This window comes from Schistocerca gregaria, chromosome 3 (assembly GCF_023897955.1).
Source record: "Schistocerca gregaria isolate iqSchGreg1 chromosome 3, iqSchGreg1.2, whole genome shotgun sequence".
Classification (NCBI taxonomy): Eukaryota; Metazoa; Arthropoda; class Insecta; order Orthoptera; family Acrididae; genus Schistocerca; species Schistocerca gregaria.
In genome coordinates this window covers 202,693,403-202,716,014 of record NC_064922.1, presented here as the reverse complement: position 1 = coordinate 202,716,014, position 22,612 = coordinate 202,693,403, and the positions used below count along the sequence as shown (strand labels likewise).

Genomic DNA, 22,612 nt, shown 5'->3' with positions numbered 1-22,612 from the left:
TTGGGAGGTTACAGAGTGAACTCGGACCCGCGTGCTACGGAGTGGAGGTGAATGTCTCGCTTCACGTTGACGGCACGTCGTAAGCGCGTCCGTGCGCTGATGGAATGGGATGGACGGGGCTGTAAACAAACAGCAATCGGGCAACCTGCTATCGCGCCGTCAGCCTCGCGTCTGGACTGCTAAAAATGGCGCGCCTAGGTGGGAGACGCGCCGGCACCTGTTGCTGTCGACGCATGCGCAGACTGCGCTCGGTCGCGATGTGCTGGCGACGCTCCGGGCGTCAGTTGCCGCTCGCCAGTCGCGAAGGACGCTGTTTCGTCGCGGGACTCCCGTACGCGCCAAAAACAAATTCCGCCAGTCGCCACCTACGAACACACCTCAGGTCTTGTTGCAAGGCCGTAAAGTTCACCTCTGTATGCACCGCAGTGTCAGTCCACATATCAGTCAAGTAAAGTAGCGTACCACGTTGCTAATTGGAAAAACAAAAAAACAGTAATATTGGATCATTTAATGGGGGAATAGAAGATATAAGTGCTTGGCAATTGTCCGCAATGAGTAGAAGTATCAGAGATGTAACTGCATAATAATTCTCGCTCCAGAGGTGCTATTTACCTTGAAATAAATGAGTCAGAATAGTGACTGAAACGCTTTCAAATCGCTCTCTTGTAGTGCTTGCATTGGGAAGTGCTAAAGTTTACATTGTATTATTGCTTTGACGCTTGTAAAAGTGTATACTGCATTGAGTGTTGACAAACTGGTGTGAATATAAAATACCTGTACGAAATACTGTTGGTGAGGCAAAGAGAGTAAGCAAAGCTGTTCTTAGTCCATATTAGGGAGATTATTAGTCTTGGACTACCTGCATCTTTCTAGAAATTCGGCCGTTACTGGAAAGCTTTTCGAGCAGCCCAGTGCAAGTTGATATTAGAAGAGGGCCTGTATTTACGTGCGGTATCCGTCAGTCCACACTGCGAGGGAAGCGTGAGACATTTTATCTCTACAGCAAAAATAACCGTGCCATGAGAGTGCTCCTGCGGTGAGGCCGTGAGCTGTAGAGTGTGGACAGACAGTCCCTGACGACAAGCTTCGTCCGGAAGAGGCAAACAACACTGGACAGGAAAAACAACCCGAGGCCACACAGGGTAGTAGGGACTCTGTGTTTAGATCTCGCGAAAGTGCACCCTTTCTGATCGGTACAGTGCACGACTTGTCTTCTGCACAACTGAATCTCTGTTATTGCCAGGCCAAAGAGCTCCAAATCACAATAGGAACTCATGCTCACTAGCCTCTAGAGCTTCCTGAACGAGCGAAGCGCACAGGCTGTGCTGGGCTGAACACGAGCAGCACTCGTTCTTCCTGTTGACTCGAGCGAACGTCGTTGACAGACTGTTCCACACGTGTCGTGAGTGAACATTCCAGTGTGCGCCGCTTCGCTTTCGTCCGTGCGACTGTCGTCGAGATCTACCGAGCTCATCGCATCGTCCAGAAGAAATCCAAAATGGGTGCCGAAACGGGCGTCCTCCTACACGCGTTCTGGGCGCTGATCGCATTAATCTCGGCTGCCTCGGCGGTATGTAATAAAGCTCTCATTTATTTCTTCAACCATACATGAAGAGGAAATAGTTCACATGATGTTGTAATCATGACTTTACGATTTAAAATAAATTATTTATATATGTTGACGTAACTTACAAGACTGGTCGCACTGCAACTTTTTAAGGCAAATCGCCGACTACGGACTAGGGAACCTCCCCGGCGCACCCCCCTCAGGTTTACTTATAAGTTGGCACAGTGGATAGGCCTTGAAAAACTGAACACAGATCAATGGAGGAAAAAGGAAGAAGTTGTGTGGAACTGTGGAAAAATAAGCAAAATACACAAACTGAGTAGTCCATGTGCAAGATAGGCAACATTAAGGATAATCTCAGCCCAGGAGCGCCGTCGTCCCGTGGTTAGCGTGAGCGGTTGCCGGACAAGAAGTCCTTGGTTCGAGTCTTTCCTCGAGCGACAACTTTATTTATTTTCGCAAAGTTATGATCAGTCCGTTCGTTCATTGACGTCTCTGATCATTGTAATAAGTTTAGTGTCTGTGTTTTGCGACCGCACCGCAAAACCATGCGATTAGTAGACGAAAGGACGTGCCTCTCCAATGGGAACCGAAAACATTTGATCGCAAGGTCACAGGTCAACCGATTCCTCCACAGGAAAACACGTCTGATATATTCTATACGACACTGGTGACAGCATGTGCGTCACATGACAGGAATATGTTGTCGACACACCTACCTTGTACACTTGGCGAATGGGTGAAAAGATTCTTCTGCCTTGTCCGATTTAAGTTTTCTTGTGGATGTGATAATCACCCTCAAAAAAGTGATCAAAACATACTAGTTTGCCACATAAACTGAAAATAAAAAATTAAACTTTTCACTTGAGGGAAGACTTGAACCAACGACATCTCGGTCCGCAGTTGCTCACGCTAACCACGTGACCACGGCGCTGAGCTCAGATTATCCTAGATGTTTCCCATGTTGCACATGGACTAGTCAGTTTGTATATTTTGCTTATTTTTCCATAGTTCCACACAACTTCTTCCTGTTTTCTCGATTGATCTGTGTTCAGTTTTTCAAGGCCTACCCACTGTGCCAACTTATAAGTAAATCTGGGGGGGGGGGGGGTGCGATGGGGAGGTTCCCTTGTGAGGTACTTTAATTTCACTCCCTTGTCTGTATCCGCCTCCGTAGCGTAGCGGTAGCATTACCGGCAACAGGGAGCACGGGTTCGATTCCCGGCAGGGGACTGGGTGTTGTGTATCCTCCATCATCATTGACTCGCAAGTCGCCGCAGTGGTGTCACCTAAAAAGGACTTGCAATACGACGGCCTAACTCCCCCGAATGGGCCCTCCCGGCCAACAAAGCCACACGGCCATTTCATTTCAACGCGTTTGAAACATCCAGCTCTTATCTTCAGGCCTTATATGAGCAAGCAAAAACATCTGCTTCACGATGTACATTTATGCCTTCCACAATGTTCTGAGGATCACTTGCCCACACACAATTGATTTCAGCATTAATAGCAACTCTTAAACGAAGCTAATTAACGATTTTAAAATATCGTCTACATAGAGAGCAAGCTGTTGTTGATTCTCATTTATTACTACTTCTAAATGACCAAGGTGCGTGTGTGCACATTAAGACCTCAGCTCACTGTTAAGTACAATATGCATTTGGGCACCTGATCAGAGGAATACCGGTTCACCAAAGTCAAGCTGTTTTGAGTGAGTCGCTTCAATCACGCCAAGCGCGCAGTCATGACGTGAAGACAAAGCCCAGACTAAGTTGTACTAGGTCAAATATGCAGGTCTTAGAATAAAACAGACTGATTGGATCCAAAAATTCCCTTCTCGCGTAGATTGCATTTATACAAGCCTGGAAGCAGATTCAGTAAGTTTCTGATCAACAAATCTGTTCTAATACCCGCACAGAAAAATTGATGTGAATGAGAGTATGCCTCGACTAATTGAAACCGAGAAGTTGTGCAACGGATTCACTTGCGTGTCTGGTCTACGACACCTTTCTGTAATGAGCTTGACTGATAGCTGACATATGCCTGCGAACTGGAGGTCGGTAAACACGTGCGTGTTCCATTAATGTGAACCACTGACCGCAACTGTCAGAATATTGTCATTTCACTTTAAGTTTTCTTGAATACACGCTTATGAAAACGAAAGATTATTTCTTGACGTGGAACATTACCTTTCCACATTTAAGCAGGTCCTATTTACTTTGACGCATCGTCTGTCTTTTATTTAAAGCTACAATTGCGATACACGTAACGTAACTGTAATTTTCCGCTGCGCCCGCATCATTGAATGTGACAATGGGCGACCAACGTGATGCAATTAGATTGGAGCGCGGTGCGTGGGGCAAGCTACTTTGTGTGCGCGCGCGCGTGTGTGTGTGTGTGTGTGTGTGTGTGTGTGTGTGTGTTGTGTGTAGTATACGCAAGATAAGTTCACCTAGCAATATAATGCAACGTTGCATGAAGTCACACTCAGAAGTCAGACTTCGGATTTGTTTCGATTTATATCGAGCAGAATAATGGAGCAAAGTGACGCTGCTAAGAAGACAGACGGTAGCACCTGTTCTTTATATTAAATCTTTTGGTTTTATGGTTGTGCTTACAGAAAATTATTTGAAAAACTGAAACCTCTGATTTTTGTCGCTGCAGGGGGGGGGGGGGGGGGGTATGGTACGTTCTGTCACCTAAAATTTAAGAAATTAAGCACTGCATTTACGCATTTCGTAACAACGTAATTACAACAGATACCATTAAAAGTAAAAGAGCTGCCTTTCCCATTAAAAGGGATTGCGAATGACAGGGCCTACCCTTTCACTACATAACGTGGATTCTGTTCACTACTGCTCTATCAGTGTGACTTCTTTTATCTAGAACAGAGGACTGAGGTTGAATTTCATACAGATCGTCACATACAAGAGTCGTCGGCGCATCAGAAAGGATTAGGGCCTGGCGCAAGGATCGTCTATCTGACAGCATAAAAAAATATTCACCACGATCAAACAAAAACTACTCTTTGGATTTACAATCAATTTTATCATCTTAAGAGGAGCATTTTCAGTAGGGAGCCTTGCAATGCTTGATATCTCAATAAATGGGATTAACACTTTTCATTGAAAGTCGGATTAAAAGCACCACAATTTATTATAAATCGAAATTACACTTGTACAAACGAAGTGTAATTATTGAGTATACATATCTTGTTACCTATGGCAGTTAATACAAGACTGGGGGGGGGGGGGGGGGCAGGGGGATATGGCCTAAATTCAGCAGCCACCAACAATACTAGCGTTCGAAATGGACAAGGAATGGTGGGAGCTGACCATTCAGAAAAGAATTTAATCTAATAATTAGTGAAAGGTAAGAGACGGAGTGCAATAGGTAATACGTAAATACACTCCTGGAAATTGAAATAAGAACACCATGAATTCATTGTCCCAGGAAGGGGAAACTTGATTGACACATTCCTGGGGTCAGATACATCACATGATCACACTGACAGAACCACAGGCACATAGACACAGGCAACAGAGCATGCACAATGTCGGCACTAGTACAGTGTCTATCCACCTTTCGCAGCAATGCAGGCTGCTATTCTCCCATGGAGACGATCGTAGAGATGCTGGATGTAGTCCTGTGGAACGGCTTGCCATGCCAATTCCATCTGGCGCCTCAGTTGGACCAGCGTTCGTGCTGGACGTGCAGACCGCGTGAGACGACGCTTCATCCAGTCCCAAACATGCTCAATGGGGGACAGATCCGGAGATCTTGCTGGCCAGGGTAGTTGACTTACACCTTCTAGAGCACGTTGGGTGGCACGGGATACATGCGGACGTGCATTGTCCTGTTGGAACAGTAAGTTCCCTTGCCAGTCTAGGAATGGTAGAACGATGGGTTCGATGACGGTTTGGATGTACCGTGCACTATTCAGTGTCCCCTCGACGATCACCAGAGGTGTACGGCCAGTGTAGGAGATCGCTCCCCACACCATGATGCCGAGCGTTGGCCGTGTGTGCCTCGGTCGTATGCAGTCCTCATTGTGGCGCTCACCTGCACGGCGCCAAACACGCATACGACCATCATTGGCACCAAGGCAGAAGCGACTCTCATCGCTGAAGACCACACGTCTCCATTCGTCCCTCCATTCCCGCCTGTCGCGACACCACTGGAGGCGGGCTGCACGATGTTGGGGCGTGAGCGGAAGACGGCCTAACGGTGTGCGGGACCGTAGCCCAGCTTCATGGAGACGATTGCGAATGGTCCTCGCCGATACCCCAGGAGAAACAGTGTCCCTGATTTGCTGGGAAGTGGCGGTACGGTCCCCTACGGCATTGCGTAGGATCCTACGGTCTTGGCGTGCATCCGTGCGTCGCTGCGGTCCGGTCCCAGGTCGACGGGCACGTGCACCTTCCGCCGACCACTGGCTGACAACATCGATGTACTGTGGAGACCTCACGCCCCACGTGTTGAGCAATTCGGCGGTACGTTCACCCGGCCTCCCGCATGCCCACTATACGCCCTCGCTCAAAGTCCGTCAACTGCACATACGGTTCTGACAGAATTACAATGTCATCGGCGAACCTCAAAGTTTTTATTTCTTCTCCATGGATTTTAATACCTACTCCGAATTTTTCTTTTGTTTCCTTTACTGCTTGGTCAATATACAGATTGAATAACATCGGGGAGAGGCTACAACCCTGTCTCACTCCCTTCCCAACCACAGCTTCCCCTTCATGTCCCTCGACTCTTATAACTGCCATCTGGTTTCTGTACAAATTGTAAATAGCCTTTCGCTCCCTGTATTTTACCCCTGCCACCTTTATAATTTGAAGGAGAGTATTCCAGTCAACATTGTCAAAAGCTTTCTCTAAGTCTACAAATGCTAGAAACGTAGGTTTGCCTTTCCTTAATCCAGCTTCTAAGATAATTCGGAGGGTCAGTATTGCCTCACGTGTTCCAACATTTCTACGGAATCCAAACTGATCTTTGCCGAGGTCGGCCTCTACCAGTTTTTCCATTCGTCTGTAATGAATTCGTGTTAGTATTTTGCATCCGTGACTTATTAAACTGATAGTTCGGTATTTTTCACACCTGTCAGCACCTGCTTTCTTTGGGATTGGAATTATTATATTCTTCTTGAAGTCTGAGGGTATTTCGCGTGTCTCATACATCTTGCTCACCAGATGGTAGAGTTTTGTCAGGACTGGCTCTCCCAAGGTTGTCAGTAGTTCTAATGGAATGTTGTCTACTCCGTCGGCCTTGTTTCGACTCAGGTCTTTCAATGCTCTGTCAAACTCTTCACGAAGTATTGTATCTCCCATTTCATCTTCATCCACATCCTCTTCCATTTCCATAATATTGTCCTCAAGTGCATCGCCCTTGTATAGACCCTCTATATACTCCTTCCACCTTTCTGCTTTCCCTTCTTTGCTTAGAACTGGATTTCCATCTGAGCTCTTGATGTTCATACAAGTGGTTCTCTTGTCTCCAAAGATCTCTTTAATTTTGCTGTAGGCAGTATCTATCTTACCACAAGTGAGATGTGCCTCTACATCCTTACATTTGTCCTCTAGCCATCCCTGCTTAGCTCTTTTTGCACTTCCTGTCGATCTCATTTTTGAGACGTTTGTATTCCTTTTTGACTGCTTCATTTGCTGCATTTTTATATTTTCTCCTTTCATCAATTAAATTCAATATTTCTTCTGTTACCCAAGGATTTCTACTAGCCATCGTCTTTTTACCTACTAGATCCTGTGCTGCCTTCATTACTTCATCTCTCAAAGGTGCCCATTCTTCTTCTACTGTATTTCTTTCCCCCATTCCTGTCAATTGTTCCATTATGCTCTCCCTGAAACTCTGTACAACCTCTGGTTTAGTCAGTTTATCCAGGTCCCATCTCCTTAAATTCCCACCTTTTTGCAGTTTCTTCAGTTTTAATCTAAAGTTCATAACCAATAGATTTTGGTCAGAGTCCACATCTGCCCCTGGAAATGTCTTACAATTTAAAATTTGCTTCCTAAATCTCTGTCTTACCATCATGTAATGTATCTGAAACCTGTCAGTATCTCCAGGATTCTTCCATGTACACAACCTTCTTTTAAGATTCTTGAAGCAAGTCTTAGCTATGATTAAGTTGTGCTCTGTGCAAAATTCTATCAGCCGGCTTCCTCTTTCATTTCTTAGTCCCAATACATATTCACCTACTACGTTTCCTTCTCTGCCTTTTCCTACTACCGAATTCCAGTCACCCATGACTATTAAATTATCATCACCCTTTACTATCTGAATAATTTCTTTTATTTCTTCATACATTTCTTCAATTTCTTCGTCATCTGCACAGCTAGTTGGCATATAAACTTGTACTACTGTAGTAGGCGTGGGCTTCGTGTTTATCTTGGCCACAATAATGCGTTCACTATGCTGTTTGTAGTAGCTTACCCGCACTCCTTTTTTTTAAATTCATTATTAAACCGATTCCCTATTTGATTTTGTATTTATAACCCTGTACTCGCCTGACCTCAAGTCTTGTTCCTCCTGCCAGCGAACTTCACTAATTCCCACTATATCTAACTTTAACCTATCCATTTCCCTTTTTAAATTTTCTAACCTACCTGTTCGATTAAGGGATCTGACATTCCACGCTCCGATCCGTAGAACGCCAGTTTTCTTTCTCCTGATAACGTCGTCCTCCTGAGTAGTCCCCTCCCGGAGATCCGAATGGGGGACTATTTTACCTCTGGAATATTTTACCCAATACGTCGCCATCATCATTTAACTATATAGTAAAGCTGCATGCCCTCGGGAAAAATTACGGCTGTAGTTTCCCCTTGCTTTCAGCCGTTCGCAGTACCAGCACAGCAAGGCCGTTTTGATTAGTGGTACAATCCCAGATCATTCAATCATCCAGACTGTTGCCCCTGCAACTACTGAAAAGGCTGCTGCCCCTCTTCAGGAACCATACGTTTGTCTGGCCTCTCAACAGATCCCCCTCCGTTGTGGTTGTACCTACGGTACGGCTATCTGTGTCGCTGAGGCACGCAAGCCACCCCACCAACGGCAAGGTCCATGGTTCTTTCAGAGATTAAAGACAGCTAATACTTTAATATGTATTCGCAACTCAGTCCACTTCTGAAGCTAGCAAGAACACGCATGCTTACCAGCTTGCAACCGCCTTCTTCTGGATCTCGCCACCGACTCCCCACGACTGCTAAACGCCTGCCGACCGTTGCTCCAGCAGAGCTGGGCCTTGTGGGGGTGGGAATTGGCGCATTCTTCACCGACCAATCACGGGGTACGGATCTGTCGCCGAACTAGCTGCCGTCAAGCAGACATTTCTGTCTTAGCGGAATGACTCGTGATTGGATAGAATTTAGTCACGGAGTCGTCAGGGAGGTCTCTTTACAGAGCCAAATGTGCAGGAGAAACTGAACTTTTAGTTGGTACTACTGCTTAGAAAAATAAGTAGAAGGACTGCTTTGGCTTCTCCAACTCGTTCAAAACTCCCATGCTTCCAAGATGAAAGGTCAGCACCGGATAAGGAAAGCCAACATGGCTAGTTGATGGAGACTGCTGAATATGGAAATAAAATAAAAGTACCTTGCTCCAATTCTCTCTCCAGTTTCATTATGCAGTCATACTGAAAAAATCAGCAGAGTAGCAGGCACGCTATTGCCGTATTAGTAATGATGATAATATGACTACAATATCGTAAATCGTAAATAAGTGTAAGAAGTGCAAGGTAGATGCACGTCTTTCAACAGGATCACTTAAAAAGAACTCGGACATGAGCGTGAACGATAACTTTAAACCACACTTTAATATTCTGAAGCAAATCATCTCTAGAAACAGCGAGTTAGAGAAAACATATTGTACCAAGAAAACAGCACAGTTGAAGTACTCCCGCTATGAAGCTAAAACCGTAAATTACAGTTAAATTTCACTGCGACCTAACGTAGAGAGCTGAACTCTGTCAAAAAATGCTTAATTTAATATGGGTTAGGACGATTACCAACCTTGACATCAACTGGTGCAGACTATATGCTGCAACCTGTGATCGGCCAGGCGAGACTACCTGCTGCCAACTTGTTATATATAACCCTGTAACTGAATGTCCTAGACGTCTTGTCACGTGAGCTGTAGCACAGCAAATAATATTTATGCAACTGTTTGGGAGTGCCAACAGTTTTCACAGATACACATAGACCGCACACGCCCGTATCCGGCATGTTAAGATTTGAAACAAAAGATCTAAGTCACGTGACGGAGGGCGGAAAGCTGGGCTGGTTCAAATGGCTGTGAGCACTATGGGACTTACCTGCTGAGGTCATCAGTCCCCTAGAACTTAGAACTACTAACTAACCTAAGGACATCACACACATCCATGCCCGAGGCAGGATTCGAACCTGCGACCGTAGCGGTCGCGCGGTTCCAGACTGTAGCGCCTAGAACCGCTCGGCCACAATCCGACCGGCCCGGAAAGCTGGGCTTCTGTCATTAGGGACTATGCGAAGTGGAGCCGGCAGCTACAGTTTTTCTCGTTTATATTTGAAGTAAAGTACTGATTGTAAAAACTGAACGAATTGTTGTATTGGTACTACTCATGTGGTAGTACCTTTGGCCTAATAATCTCCGAAATTACCAATAGTAATGCCATTGTTATTGTTTTTACATTTGGCGAGGTGAAAGAGTAACAAACAGTTCGAAACAGTGTGTTGACAATTCTTTCTTATAACACACAACAGAATTGCAGTTATGCAGTGTTTTCCGGGTTCTTGCTCAACTGTTAGTCATTTAGGCATTGAGTACATTGCTTTCATAGGAGCAGAAAGAGAAATATCAATATGGCATGAGGCATTTAATTTTTTAGCGATTCTCTGGTATCGTTCAGATATCGCTAGCCACACCAAAGTCGGCAAACGCGAGTCGATCCCACAGACGTTAGTGACTGCTCACAGCAATCCGCGACAGCCAATGGGAGGCACTTCACAAGGCCACGCCTCTCTCGCAACATAGCCGTGTCCTCCCGCTGAAGTCAATATAGTTTCTAGCGTGCAAGAGCCTTGACCAGTTAGAGACCTCTTATGAAGGGGTCAACATCATAGTGTAGGACAAACGAGTTCTTTAAGTTTCTGATGAACTTCTACAATAGTACCTCAATAGCCGGCCGCTGTGGCCGAGCCGTTCTAGGCACTTCATTGCGGAACCGCGCTGCTGCTACGGTCGCCTGCTTCGAGCATGGATGTGTGTGACGTCCTTAGGTTAGTACCTCAAGAGAACAGCTTGTTAATTACTGCATCAAGGGATTTTTTGCTAGTCAATGACAGCTGTGAATTATCCAGTACTTCTGTGGTAAAGAAGTATGCCACCGTTTGGTAATTTTTTTATTCATTAATGTATTAAAGTGAACTAATATTTCACGAGTTACAGTTCCTACATGTCACCTCAGTGCAATCAAACAACTCACAGTTACGGTCGGACAGAAGTACACTCATGCTCATACATTAGGGATAATGCTGATACGTGGTGAAACAACACTCTGGTGGGCGGTTTGAGGGTTTAAAACAACTCGCGGTATGACCACGCGGTGCATTTGACCTGCGGTTATCCCACAGTGGCGCTGGCAGCATTCCACATACGCAGAGGTGTGTTGGTGCATGTCAGGGTACAGTGCAACGAGTAAGTGTGCAGATATTTTCAGACGTGCTAATGGTGGCTGTGTGTTGAAAATGGCTCAATGAACACATATTGATGACGTTATGAGGGGTAGAACACTAGGGCGACTGGATGCTGGACAAAGACAGCAGGTCGTAGCACGGGCCCTCCGTGTGCCACAAAGTGTGATCTCAAGATTCAGGCAACGATTTCAGCAGACAGGAAACGTGTCCAGGCGCTACAGTACGGGACGTCCACAGTGTACAACAGCACAAGAAGACCGATATCTCACCATCAGTGCCTGCAGACGGCCACGGAGTACTGCAGGTAGCCTTGCTCGGGACCTTACCGCAGCCACTGGAACAGTTGTCTACAGACACACAGTCTACAGGCGACTGAAGACATGGTTTATTCGCCAGGGCACCTGCAAGGTGCATTCCATTGACCCCTGGTCACAGGAGAGCCCGTAAAGTCTAGTGTCAAGAACACAGTACATGGTCATTGGAACAATAGTCCCAGGTTACGTTCACAGACGAGTCCAGGTAGAGTCTGATCAGTGATTCTCGCTGGGATTTCATCTGATGTGAACCAGGACCCAGATACCAACCCCTTAATGTCCTTGAAAGGGACCTGTATGGAGGTCGTGGTTTGGTGGTGTGGGGTGGGATTATGATTGGTGCACGTACACACCTGCAGGTCTTTGACAGAGGAACTGTAACAGGTCAGATGTATTGGGACGTCATTTTACACCAGTATGTCCGCCTTTTGAGGGGTGCTGCCATCATAGAGGAGTACCTTGAAACATAAGATATCAGGTGAATGGAGTGGCCTGCCTGTTCTACAGACCTCAACCCCATCGGGCACGTCTGGGGTGCTCTCGGTCGACGTATCGCTGCACGCCTTCAAACGCCTAGGACACTTCAGGAGCTCAGACAGGCACTGGTGCAAGAATGAAAGGCTATACCCCAGCAACTTCTCGACCATCTGATCCAGAGTATGCCAACCCGCTGTACGGCCTGTGAACGTGTGCATGGTGATCATATCCCGTATTGATGTCGGGGTACATGCGCAGGAAACAGTGGCGTTTTGTTGCACATGTGTTTCGGGACGGTTTTCTCAACTTATCACCAATACCGTCAACTTACAGATCTATCTCGTGTGTATTCCCTATGTGCCTACGCTATTACCGCCGGTTTTGTGCAATGACACGTTGTGTGGCACCACATTCTGCAATTATCCTTAATTTATGAGCATGAGTGTAGTTCGGTCGGTTCATAACAGATTTCTCAACACCAGTGAAATGCTCTATTGTGAGTAATGACATTCATTATGTCCACACTGTCCAATTTTTACACAAATAAGCGTTTATGTTCTATGGATGTTGCTTAATCCATGAATATATATATAGCAACACCAAGACGTGGCCTACATATTTGTAAAAGAGATCTACAGATGAATGAAACTTCTGCTACTACTAGGAAACGTTGATTATAGAGATATCTGATACAGTGCGTTAGAACAGTCCGCCGTGTCAAAATTTGGTGATGAATCGAGTTTCAAATCCGAGCACCAACATACACCCTAATTTTCAACTCGAGGAAATATCTGCTCAAGGATTCTGAAATACGCTTTGTGTGCTAGAATAGCTTAAAATTCTCCCTTTTCAAAGCAAGGATCCAAGCATTCCTTCGTACTTCATCAGTGGGAAATATATAAGCAGTTCTGAGTTTACAGAAGAACAAGTCATGATGACGAACAGAAAACAGAAGAAAGGAACGACCTTGCAGTTAATATTCAAGTTTTTATATATTGACACAAATAAATGTTTTTAAATAAAAGGCCATTCACGTCGGTTTGGCAGCGATATGAGTATTCAGTTTCAGCTTGTAAATTGACTGACTTAATCTCGACAACTATTCGCAAATATTTTGTGTTTTTAAAACAGCTTTACCTGTGGAACGAAATGTTACTTTCTTTCGCATATCTTTGTGTGCAACCAATCGCTGCTCAGGATTTCATCAGTGTAATAAAGTAACCCTTACTGACAAAAATTCAGTCAACATAGAAATAAACTGCTAAATATTCCAGAAGTCGCTTGCAAATCGATGCCCTCACCACTCAGCTGATCGAGCAGTTGGCCTCATCATGTGCAGTCTGTACCGTCTATGATCCAAGACACTAACCTTCCATTTGTTTCAAGCAAGGAAGCAGCCATCCTTGCAAATACAGGGACCGCACAGTGACCTCATACTAGCTGGATACAGAACTCTGGTTTCTGAGCATGGAACTTCGAGTGCCTGCAGGTTGCTGTGGTCTGAGAGAAGCTCGTTTCACCCAAAGTTTTATGGAAGTGACGCTTGTGAGTGGAACCTTGGAAATCGCGATATATTGGGAAATAAAACATCCAAAGATTTGTGACGAACAACAACCTGCCGAGAGGGCAGGTGATAGCTGAAGTGGTCACGGTAGCAAATATCAACTAATACCAGTACTGCTGGCCCCTGTTTTGAGCACAAGCGAGGTAGATTATTCCTACACGTCGGTCAGCGGCCTGAAGATGGCGTAGTAAAGCGCTGAAACTGGTTGCCAAATAAAATAATGTTGAAAATTGACTGTCGAAAGGTGTTTAATTTGACATCTTGTGTCGAACAGCCGAGTCCCGCAACCATCGCTAAAAAGACAGACATACAGAGACCTGTTCAAGAAGCTTCTGCATTGTTAACAACAATCGATTTTACGAATTACACGTATTTAAAGGCTTGGCTACTATAGTACCTAATTTATTTCTACTACGTATCATGACGTACTTTCGCACGACAGTGCAATGTATGAGTAGAACAAAGTGATATAAGGAAGAATCAATTTTATGATCAGCCTCTCAATGTCCGAATCACAGGAGATTTTTTATGTCATCGTCTTTTGTACTGGCCTTGAAATAGCCCGTCTTGTTCTACTCTAGAAATCTGGGACCCTTGTTGTAATAGGCTGGTATGAGCACAGAATCGAAAAGAATTTTGTTTTGCATTCTTTTGTCACTTAGTCGCCGCATTGTTGTAGTTGGCGAAATACAAAATTTGCCGATCTTTGACCAACACGCTTAGGGTCGACTAACACTAAACATCAACCGAAAGTCAAGCGACGTCACCTTGAAATGGTGGTGTGTTCGCACTAGACGAAACGTAAGCACAAAGCTAATCCGCTTAGCCCAGTACCGAACAGTCACAGTGCGATATCATCCATGGTACAGTCAAACTGAAGAATCAGAATTAAGGAAGTATCAATGATAAAGTTTATTAATGGCGAAAGCAAACTTCATAACGTATACTCTTTATCAGTTTTGCATGGTAAACTGCTGGGAAACAACATTTCAGGACACCGACGTTTATTTGCTACCGGAAATACACTCACACATACAGACGCATCAGACAACCTTTATAAAGGATTACATAGAGTCTGTCTGTCTTACTCATTGTGTATTTTCCCCTACGTAGCAAATACCGGCCGAAACATATGTATTTTTCTCCTCCAATGGAGCTGACTTTGTTAGTTAAAAAAAAGTTTATTTTATGTTCTTACTAGCTTAGTGCCCACTGCTTCGGTCGCATAGACTGTATGGTCTGCAAAGATTGTTTTTAGGTTTTTGAATTTCATGTTTTTCACAGATTGCAAGATAGTCTAAACTTTCTACGCTAATTGAGGCAATAGAACATGGTATTTTCTCAGTGCACTTCTGACCAAAACGTGATTCTCGCATCTGGAGTCGGAGGCCTTTGTTAATTCTGCCTTTTGATTTCTTGTGATGATATTTCCCTAGAAACTTTCATACCCAACACATATTTCTTTTGAAATCAATACGAGTTTTAGTAAGGTAACTTTAAACATGTTTTAATATAACAAAATATTTACATAAAAATTTTCATCCATATTTCTTCGAGGCTGCATTTCCAAATACACTGAAACACTTTTTTATATTTGTAAACAAAGAGACAAATGTCGGTTTCCGTAGATGTAGCTTTAAAAATGCTTTAGTAGTACTTTAATAACGATTTATTTAAAAAAAATCCCTTCTTACGCACTATTTCACCTGTTTAGGGGTTGAAATTCCAAAAGTGTTGAAACACATGTTTTTCTATTTCTGAGAGAAACCAAATGCCAGTTTTCATAGCACTAGCTTCAAAATTACTTTAATAGCAACTTTTTGGAAAAAGTCTTTCTTTCCCTGCTTCCCCGCCGCAGGGGTTAAATTTCGAAAAATTTCTTCTTAGACGATGCTTACAGTATAAGATCAATACCCTCTATATTTTAATATCACAAAATAATTACATTAAAATTTTCATGCTCTATTTCACCCCCTTAGCGGCTGATTTGCCAAAAACATCGAAAATTGTGTTTTGTTTATTACTAACTGAAGAGCCGCATGAATTTTCATACATTTAACTTTAAAAATTCATTCACAATTAAATATTTCCGTAAAACCTTTCGTCCCCTATTTCACCCCCTTCGAGACTGAACTTCCAAAAACAATGACATTCTTATGATAGGAGGTCAAATACTAGCATTCACAGGCGCAGCTTTAAAAGTGCTTTAGTAGCTCTTTTAATAATGGGTAATTAAAAAAAAACCACTCACCAACTACACTCCTGGAAATTGAAATAAGAACACCGTGAATTCATTGTCCCAGGAAGGGGAAACTTTATTGACACATTCCTGGGGTCAGATACATCACATGATCACACTGACAGAAACACAGGCACATAGACACAGGCCACAGAGCATGCACAATGTCGGCACTAGTACAGTGTATATCCACCTTTCGCAGCAATGCAGGCTGCTATTCTCCCATGGAGACGATCGTAGAGATGCTGGATGTAGTCCTGTGGAACGGCTTGCCATGCCATTTCTACCTGGCGCCTCAGTTGGACCAGCGTTCATGCTGGACGTTCAGACAGCGTGAGACGACGCTTCATCCAGTCCCAAACATGCTCAATGGGGGACAGATCCGGAGATCTTGCTGGCCAGGGTAGTTGACTTACACCTTCTAGAGCACGTTGGGTGGCACGGGATACATGCGGACGTGCATTGTCCTGTTGCCGGTCTAGGAATGGTAGAACGATGGGTTCGATGACGGTTTGGATGTACCGTGCACTATTCAGTGTCCCCTCGACGATCACCAGAGGTGTACGGCCAGTGTAGGAGATCGCTCCCCACACCATGATGCCGAGCGTTGGCCGTGTGTGCCTTGGTCGTATGCAGTCCTCATTGTGGCGCTCACCTGCACGGCGCCAAACACGCATACGACCATCATTGGCACCAAGGCAGAAGCGACTCTCATCGCTGAAGACCACACGTCTCCATTCGTCCCTCCATTCACGCCTGTCGCGACACCACTGGAGGCGGGCTGCACGATGTTGGGGCGTGAGCGGAAGACGGCCTAACGGTGTGCGGGACCGTAGCCCAGCTTCATGGAGACGATTGCGAATGGTCCTCGCCGATACCCCAGGAGAAACAGTGTCCCTGATTTGCTGGGAAGTGGCGGTGCGGTCCCCTACGGCACTGCGTAGGATCCTACGGTCTTGGCGTGCATCCGTGCGTCGCTGCGGTCCGGTCCCAGGTCGACGGGCACGTGCACCTTCCGCCGACCACTGGCGACAACATCGATGTACTGTGGAGACCTCACGCCCCACGTGTTGAGCAATTCGGCGGTACGTTCACCCGGCCTCCCGCATGCCCACTATACGCCCTCGCTCAAAGTCCGTCAACTGCACATACGGTTCACGTCCACGCTGTCGCGGCATGCTACCAGTGTTAAAGACTGCGATGGAGCTCCGTATGCCACGGCAAACTGGCTGACACTGACGGCGGCGGTGCACAAATGCTGCGCAGCTAGCGCCATTCGACGGCCAACACCGCGGTTCCTGGTGTGTCCGCTGTGCCGTGCGTGTGATCATTGCTTGTACAGCCCTCTCGCAGTGTCTGGAGCAAGTATGGTGGGTCTGACACACCGGTGTCAATGTGTTCTTTTTTCCATTTCCAGGAGTGTATTTCATCCCCTTAAGGGTTGAGTTTTAAAAACAGTGAAATACGCATTTTTTGATCTCGAACTGCGAGGTCAAATACCAGTTTTCACAAATGTAGTAGTTCTTTAATAACGATTTGTATTCAAAAAAAATTCACCCCATATGGTCCAAATTTATAAAAACGCTGAAGTCTGTATTTCCTCGTTTCTGACCGAAAAACTAAATGCAAGTTTTTGTTGTTGTAGCTTACAAATTGCCTTAATAGTGATATATTAAAAAAAAACTTTCATTCTGTGCTTCATCCCATTAGGGGTGAAACTGCGAAAAATCCCGTTTTACATTGTGTCTACTATATAAGATCACCCCCCCCCCCCCCCCTGCTAAGTACAGGATTGTAGTCTCGGCGATTTGGACTGGGCTATGATAAATCAGTCTGTCAAAACATTTCCATTTATACAGTATGTTCGGAAATTTCCGTTAAAAACTTCTAGAACTTGTAGAGAGGAGTGAGCATATAATACAGTATACTGAATAGGAATCCGTGTCCGGCACAGCTGTTTGAAAACATGTTTGCTACATAGCAGTCGTGGTGGGAGTGGTTACGTTTGATCGGCTGAGGTCATTTGACGTCTATCCTAGTTCTCTGACCAGATTCCAGGCTCCTTATCTGTCTGCGAGTGTTAGAACAACATGGATGAGTACACGTTTGCAAAATTCAAAGAACATGATCCTTCTGTATGGCGAAGCTCGCGGTAAAGGAATAGCCTCTCGTCGCCTTTATCAATATAGTTATGAACACAATCCGAATCCATCGCAAACACATTTCGCCATAATTACGGAACGGCTTCGAGAATGGGGTATCTTCACCTTCAGCAGGCGCGCCTGTGGTGCTCCAAGGAAACGCTGCACACCCGAATTGAGGAGAACCCGTCAACGAGTACACGAGCGGCTGTGCATGCAATGGATGTTGCTCCCAGCATCGTCTGGTACGTTGTGGATGACAACAACTACATCCATACTACCGTAACACTCCATGCCACCTCTAACACTCACAGACAAGTGAATGAGACACGAACCAGGTGAGAGAGGTAGGAAAGACGTCAAATGACGTCAGCCAAGCACCATGCGCAACACTGTCCCATTGCTACCTACCTAGAAAACATGTTTTCAAACGATGCATTTCCGGACGTGGTTTTCTGTTCAAAATATTACGTACACACTCTCCCTTACAACTCCTATGAATCTGTAGCGAGAATTTGCGAACACCCTGTATACAACGAGGTGACAAAAGCCGTAGGATACCTAATAATAACGAGTCGGACCTCTTTACACAGGAGTAATGCAGCAACTCAACGCGGCATGGAGTCAACAAGACGTTCGAAGTCACCTGCAGAAATACTGAGCCAATCTGTCTCTATAGCCTTCCATAATATCGAAAATGTTGCCCGTGCAGGTTTTTGTGCACGACCTGACCTCTCGACTGTGCCCCATAAATGTTCGTTGGGATTGACGTCGGGCGGTCTGGGTGGCCAGATCATTAGGTCTAATTGTCCAGAATGTTCTTCAAACCAATCGCGAGCAATTTTGGCTCTGTGACGTGGCACATTGTCATCCATAAAAATTCCATCGTTGTTTGGAAACACGAAGTCCATTAATGGCTGAAAATGGTCTCCAGGCTTCCAGCCAATGATCGGTTCAGTTTGGCCAGAGGACCCAGTTCATTCCGTGTAAATAGGCCCCACACCTTTTTGAAGTCACCATCAGCTTGCACAGTATCTTGTTGACAGATTGGGTCTGGGGTCTGTGTCTCTTACCAACTGAAGTCGTTAGGCATCTGACCAGGCCACGGTTTCCCAGTCGTCTAGGATCCAACGGACATGGTCACGAGCCCAGCAGAGGCGCTGCGTTGGATGCGCCGGTCGTCTGCTGCCGTAGCACATGAACCCCAAATTTTCGTGCACTATTCTGACGGGTGATTTCTTCGTACGTCCCGTATTGATTTCTAAAGTTAGTTCACGAAGTGTTGCTTGCCTTTTAGCACTGAGAACTTAGCGCAACGTCGTGTACAGCAAACCGAACAACTGAGTTTCTGAATGCTGTAAAGTTCAGCAGCATGGGTCTTTCAACATACACTACTGACCTAGCACCCTGTGCTTTCCATTTTTTTCAAAAATGCGTGGAGTCATTTCTTAAAGCTAGTCTTGTTTGTCATCAGTGCTAAAATCAGCTACGGTTGTAAAAAATATTTATTTCTAAAAAGGAAAGCACAATCTGGTTTCAGGACTTGTGTGCCATCATCAGGTCTATCTGCAAAACTATAAGTCAATACGATCACCTGTACATATTGTTAATACGAGAAAAGTTAAACAGAACCAGTAGAAATTCTTACAAAACCCCTGTACGTACGTTAAAATGTGAGTTCATAAATAATAACTGAGATTAAAATAGTGCATCCCTGGTCCATCACATGAAACAGCATATCCTCTTAAATCCTAGTCCTGCTAGAAATCCTCCGGCAGAGGAGGACCGACGTAAAATGACAAAGATCCTCAGTTAAAAGAGTGGAAACCACCGTTGAATCAAGTATAATTAACGGTCCAACTTCTTAAATCCCTATCACACGCATAAAAAAAAAAAAAAAAAAAAAATGCATCACTTGCGTTCTGAGAGTTCTTGAACCTGTACAGAAAATTGGAATAGAGATCAACATAAACATCATTTACACCCTTTTTATTGCTCATGAAAACCACACATTGAATGTTGTACCACCATACAGCGAGACCTTCAGAGATGGTGGTCCAGATTGCTGCACACACCTGTACGTCTGACACACAGTGTATTCTTTGAAAATACACTGTCCACAATGCGTTGTCAGAGTATTTTTGACATTACCTAATTAAAATATCTAAACATTCATAATTAGTCTAGTTATTTATGCACTTATATTTGTTTTAGGTTTTAAATTGTTATTTTATGTTTAAAATTTTTTTAGTTTAGTGTTTCACAAATGTGTATTTTGGTAATTGAAAATAATAAATAACTCGTTATTATATACAAAATCATTAAATTAATGATAATAAGTAAATAAATTCTTAAAACAGAACTTCTTCTTACACTATGCACATAAAATGAATGAAATGTCTTGACAATATACATGACAGAGAACACGATGTAAAACTAAATTGAGCAGGATTTCAAATTGTCATAGGTGATCCTCTAAATCTCCTGATTTATTTGAAGCATATCCCAGTACATCGGCAAGCTGTTGCAAAAACAACTAGTTTTATACTAGTACCTACAGATTAATTGTACTGTTTCTCAAGTGGATATTAACATCAAAATCATTCAACAGATCTAGATCTGAAAGTATTGTTCACACACATATAGCAGTTCTCAGCAGTCTTTGTTGCCCACAAAGCTGAATCACCTTGGATGTGGGATATAATAAATTCTACTTTCTGCTTTTCTGACCATGCTCTAGGCAATCCTTTTACACATTTCATCATATGGATTGTGTGTTTATCCGTGGTAAACATCTAGAATTGCCTATGTTTAATTCTAATTTCTTTCACCATAATGCTAGATAATGGAGGAACTGGTCCCATAACGTTATCTGTTTCTTCCGTAACTGGGCTGTAGATTCCCGTATTGCTCTCGTAAATGAATTCATATGTAGTGGGAAAGCAGTGTACGTTTCCAAACATATTTGTTTCTGCTACGTGTTGGTTATCAATACATTTCCTTTTCTAAATCTGATAGTACCTTGTAATATTATGTTGCCACTGTGGTATTTTAGAGTTGGGCTTTTCTTTTGTTTGTCTTAGTTCGGTTTTCACAGTTCTGTGTTTTCACTACTGCCGAAAGCTGCTTATGTGCTAACATGCTGGAGCACAGCTTTAATTTCTGAACGAACATGTTCTTTTATTTCAGCATCTTTTGTTATGTTCATCTATTAAAATCATCTTCTACCTTTTCGATTGCACAGACAAGTGCTGGTCAATCAGTTCTTTATGATATACTTCTGATTGTATCACACGTTTTATTAATGTTTGCACATCGTCTTTCATGATTGCTGATTGCAAGGTTTGTACTTCAGCTGTTAAATTATTTACCAGATCTGGTACCGGTATATACTTATATGCTCCCTTCATTTTCGAAATTTCGCACTCTATTTTTTCTAATGTAGCTGTTAGTAGAACAACAATTCTTTGTCACACTCAGTTAGCTACTGCTCTGCCGGTTTCGTATCACGTTCTGCCTGTTTCTTATCACGTTCTGCTAGCTTAAGTTCTAACTGTCTATTTCGCTCCCTATCTCGTTCTTTCAGCGCTCTTAAAAATTCTGCAAACAGGTCCAGCAAAGCTAAACAGATAGGTACAGGTTTTACCTTGCCTGCTGCAGCTCAGTATTCTTTGAAGTACGTGCTACACTGTTTAATTCTACAGTTCTACGCATAACATTTTCGGAAACTATATCTGCATTGGCCATACCGTCTGCCTCCATCACTGTATTAGCTGGAGCACCACCCTTATTGCGTGTATCATAGACATTACCTTGTGATTCCATGCAAGACTAGATTCGAAATCCATTTCTCTTTTTCTTTCTAGCTTCCAAATTTAAATCACTGTGTTTATCATTATACAGAAATATAATTTACCCTGACAAGACTCATCAGCATTCACAAGTTGGAATGCACATTTAATAGTTAAAATTCACAAAACATTCCAGCTTGCCCCCCTCTCACAAATAATAAAGCCTCCTGACTTTATGTAGTGACAAAATATATAGATCTTTATTAAAGATTTCAGTGAGAAAATCATTAAAACTTGACACACACTATGAGTAATGTACTATCCCTCACAAAAAATACGAAAACAAGGGTACACGCAGTGCTGTCATTACCTTTTTATACAACGTGCTTGTTATTTTTGGGAGTAGACAACATTCCATTGGCGCTACTGACAGCCTTGGGAGAGCCATGCCTAACAAAACTCTACCATCTAGTGAGCAAGATGTATGAGACAGGCGAAATACCTTCAGACTTGAAGAATATAATAATTCCGATCCCAAAGAAAACAGATGTTGACAGATATGAAAATTACCGAACTATCAGTTTAATAAGCCACGGCTGCAAAATACTAACGCGAATTCTTTACATACGAATGGAAAAACTGGTAGAAGCCGACCTCAGGGGAGAGATCAGTTTGGATTCCGTAGAAATGTTAGAACACTTGCGGCAATACTGACCGTAAGACTTATCTTAGAAAATACACTCCTGGAAATGGAAAAAAGAACACATTGACACCGGTGTGTCAGACCCATCATACTTGCTCCGGACACTGCGAGAGGGCTGTAAAAGCAATGA

The 22,612-nt window shown here is 43.9% G+C and overlaps 1 protein-coding gene across 5 annotated transcripts in view; it reads left to right on the top strand.

Annotated features, from left to right (window-relative positions):
* The first annotated feature begins 282 nt into the window (after positions 1-282).
* LOC126353794 (uncharacterized) overlaps positions 283-22,612 on the top strand; it is a 908,618-nt gene continuing 886,288 nt past the window's right edge. For 3 of the 5 annotated variants that reach the window (XM_050002886.1, XM_050002889.1, XM_050002890.1), the window contains exon 1: positions 299-1,570. In XM_050002886.1, coding sequence (XP_049858843.1) covers positions 1,499-1,570 — 72 coding nt within the window. In that variant the 5' untranslated portion in view covers positions 299-1,498. Of the gene's footprint in view, positions 1,571-22,612 lie in introns of all 5 variants that reach the window. The other 2 variants (XM_050002888.1, XM_050002887.1) reach the window with 1 other exon arrangement.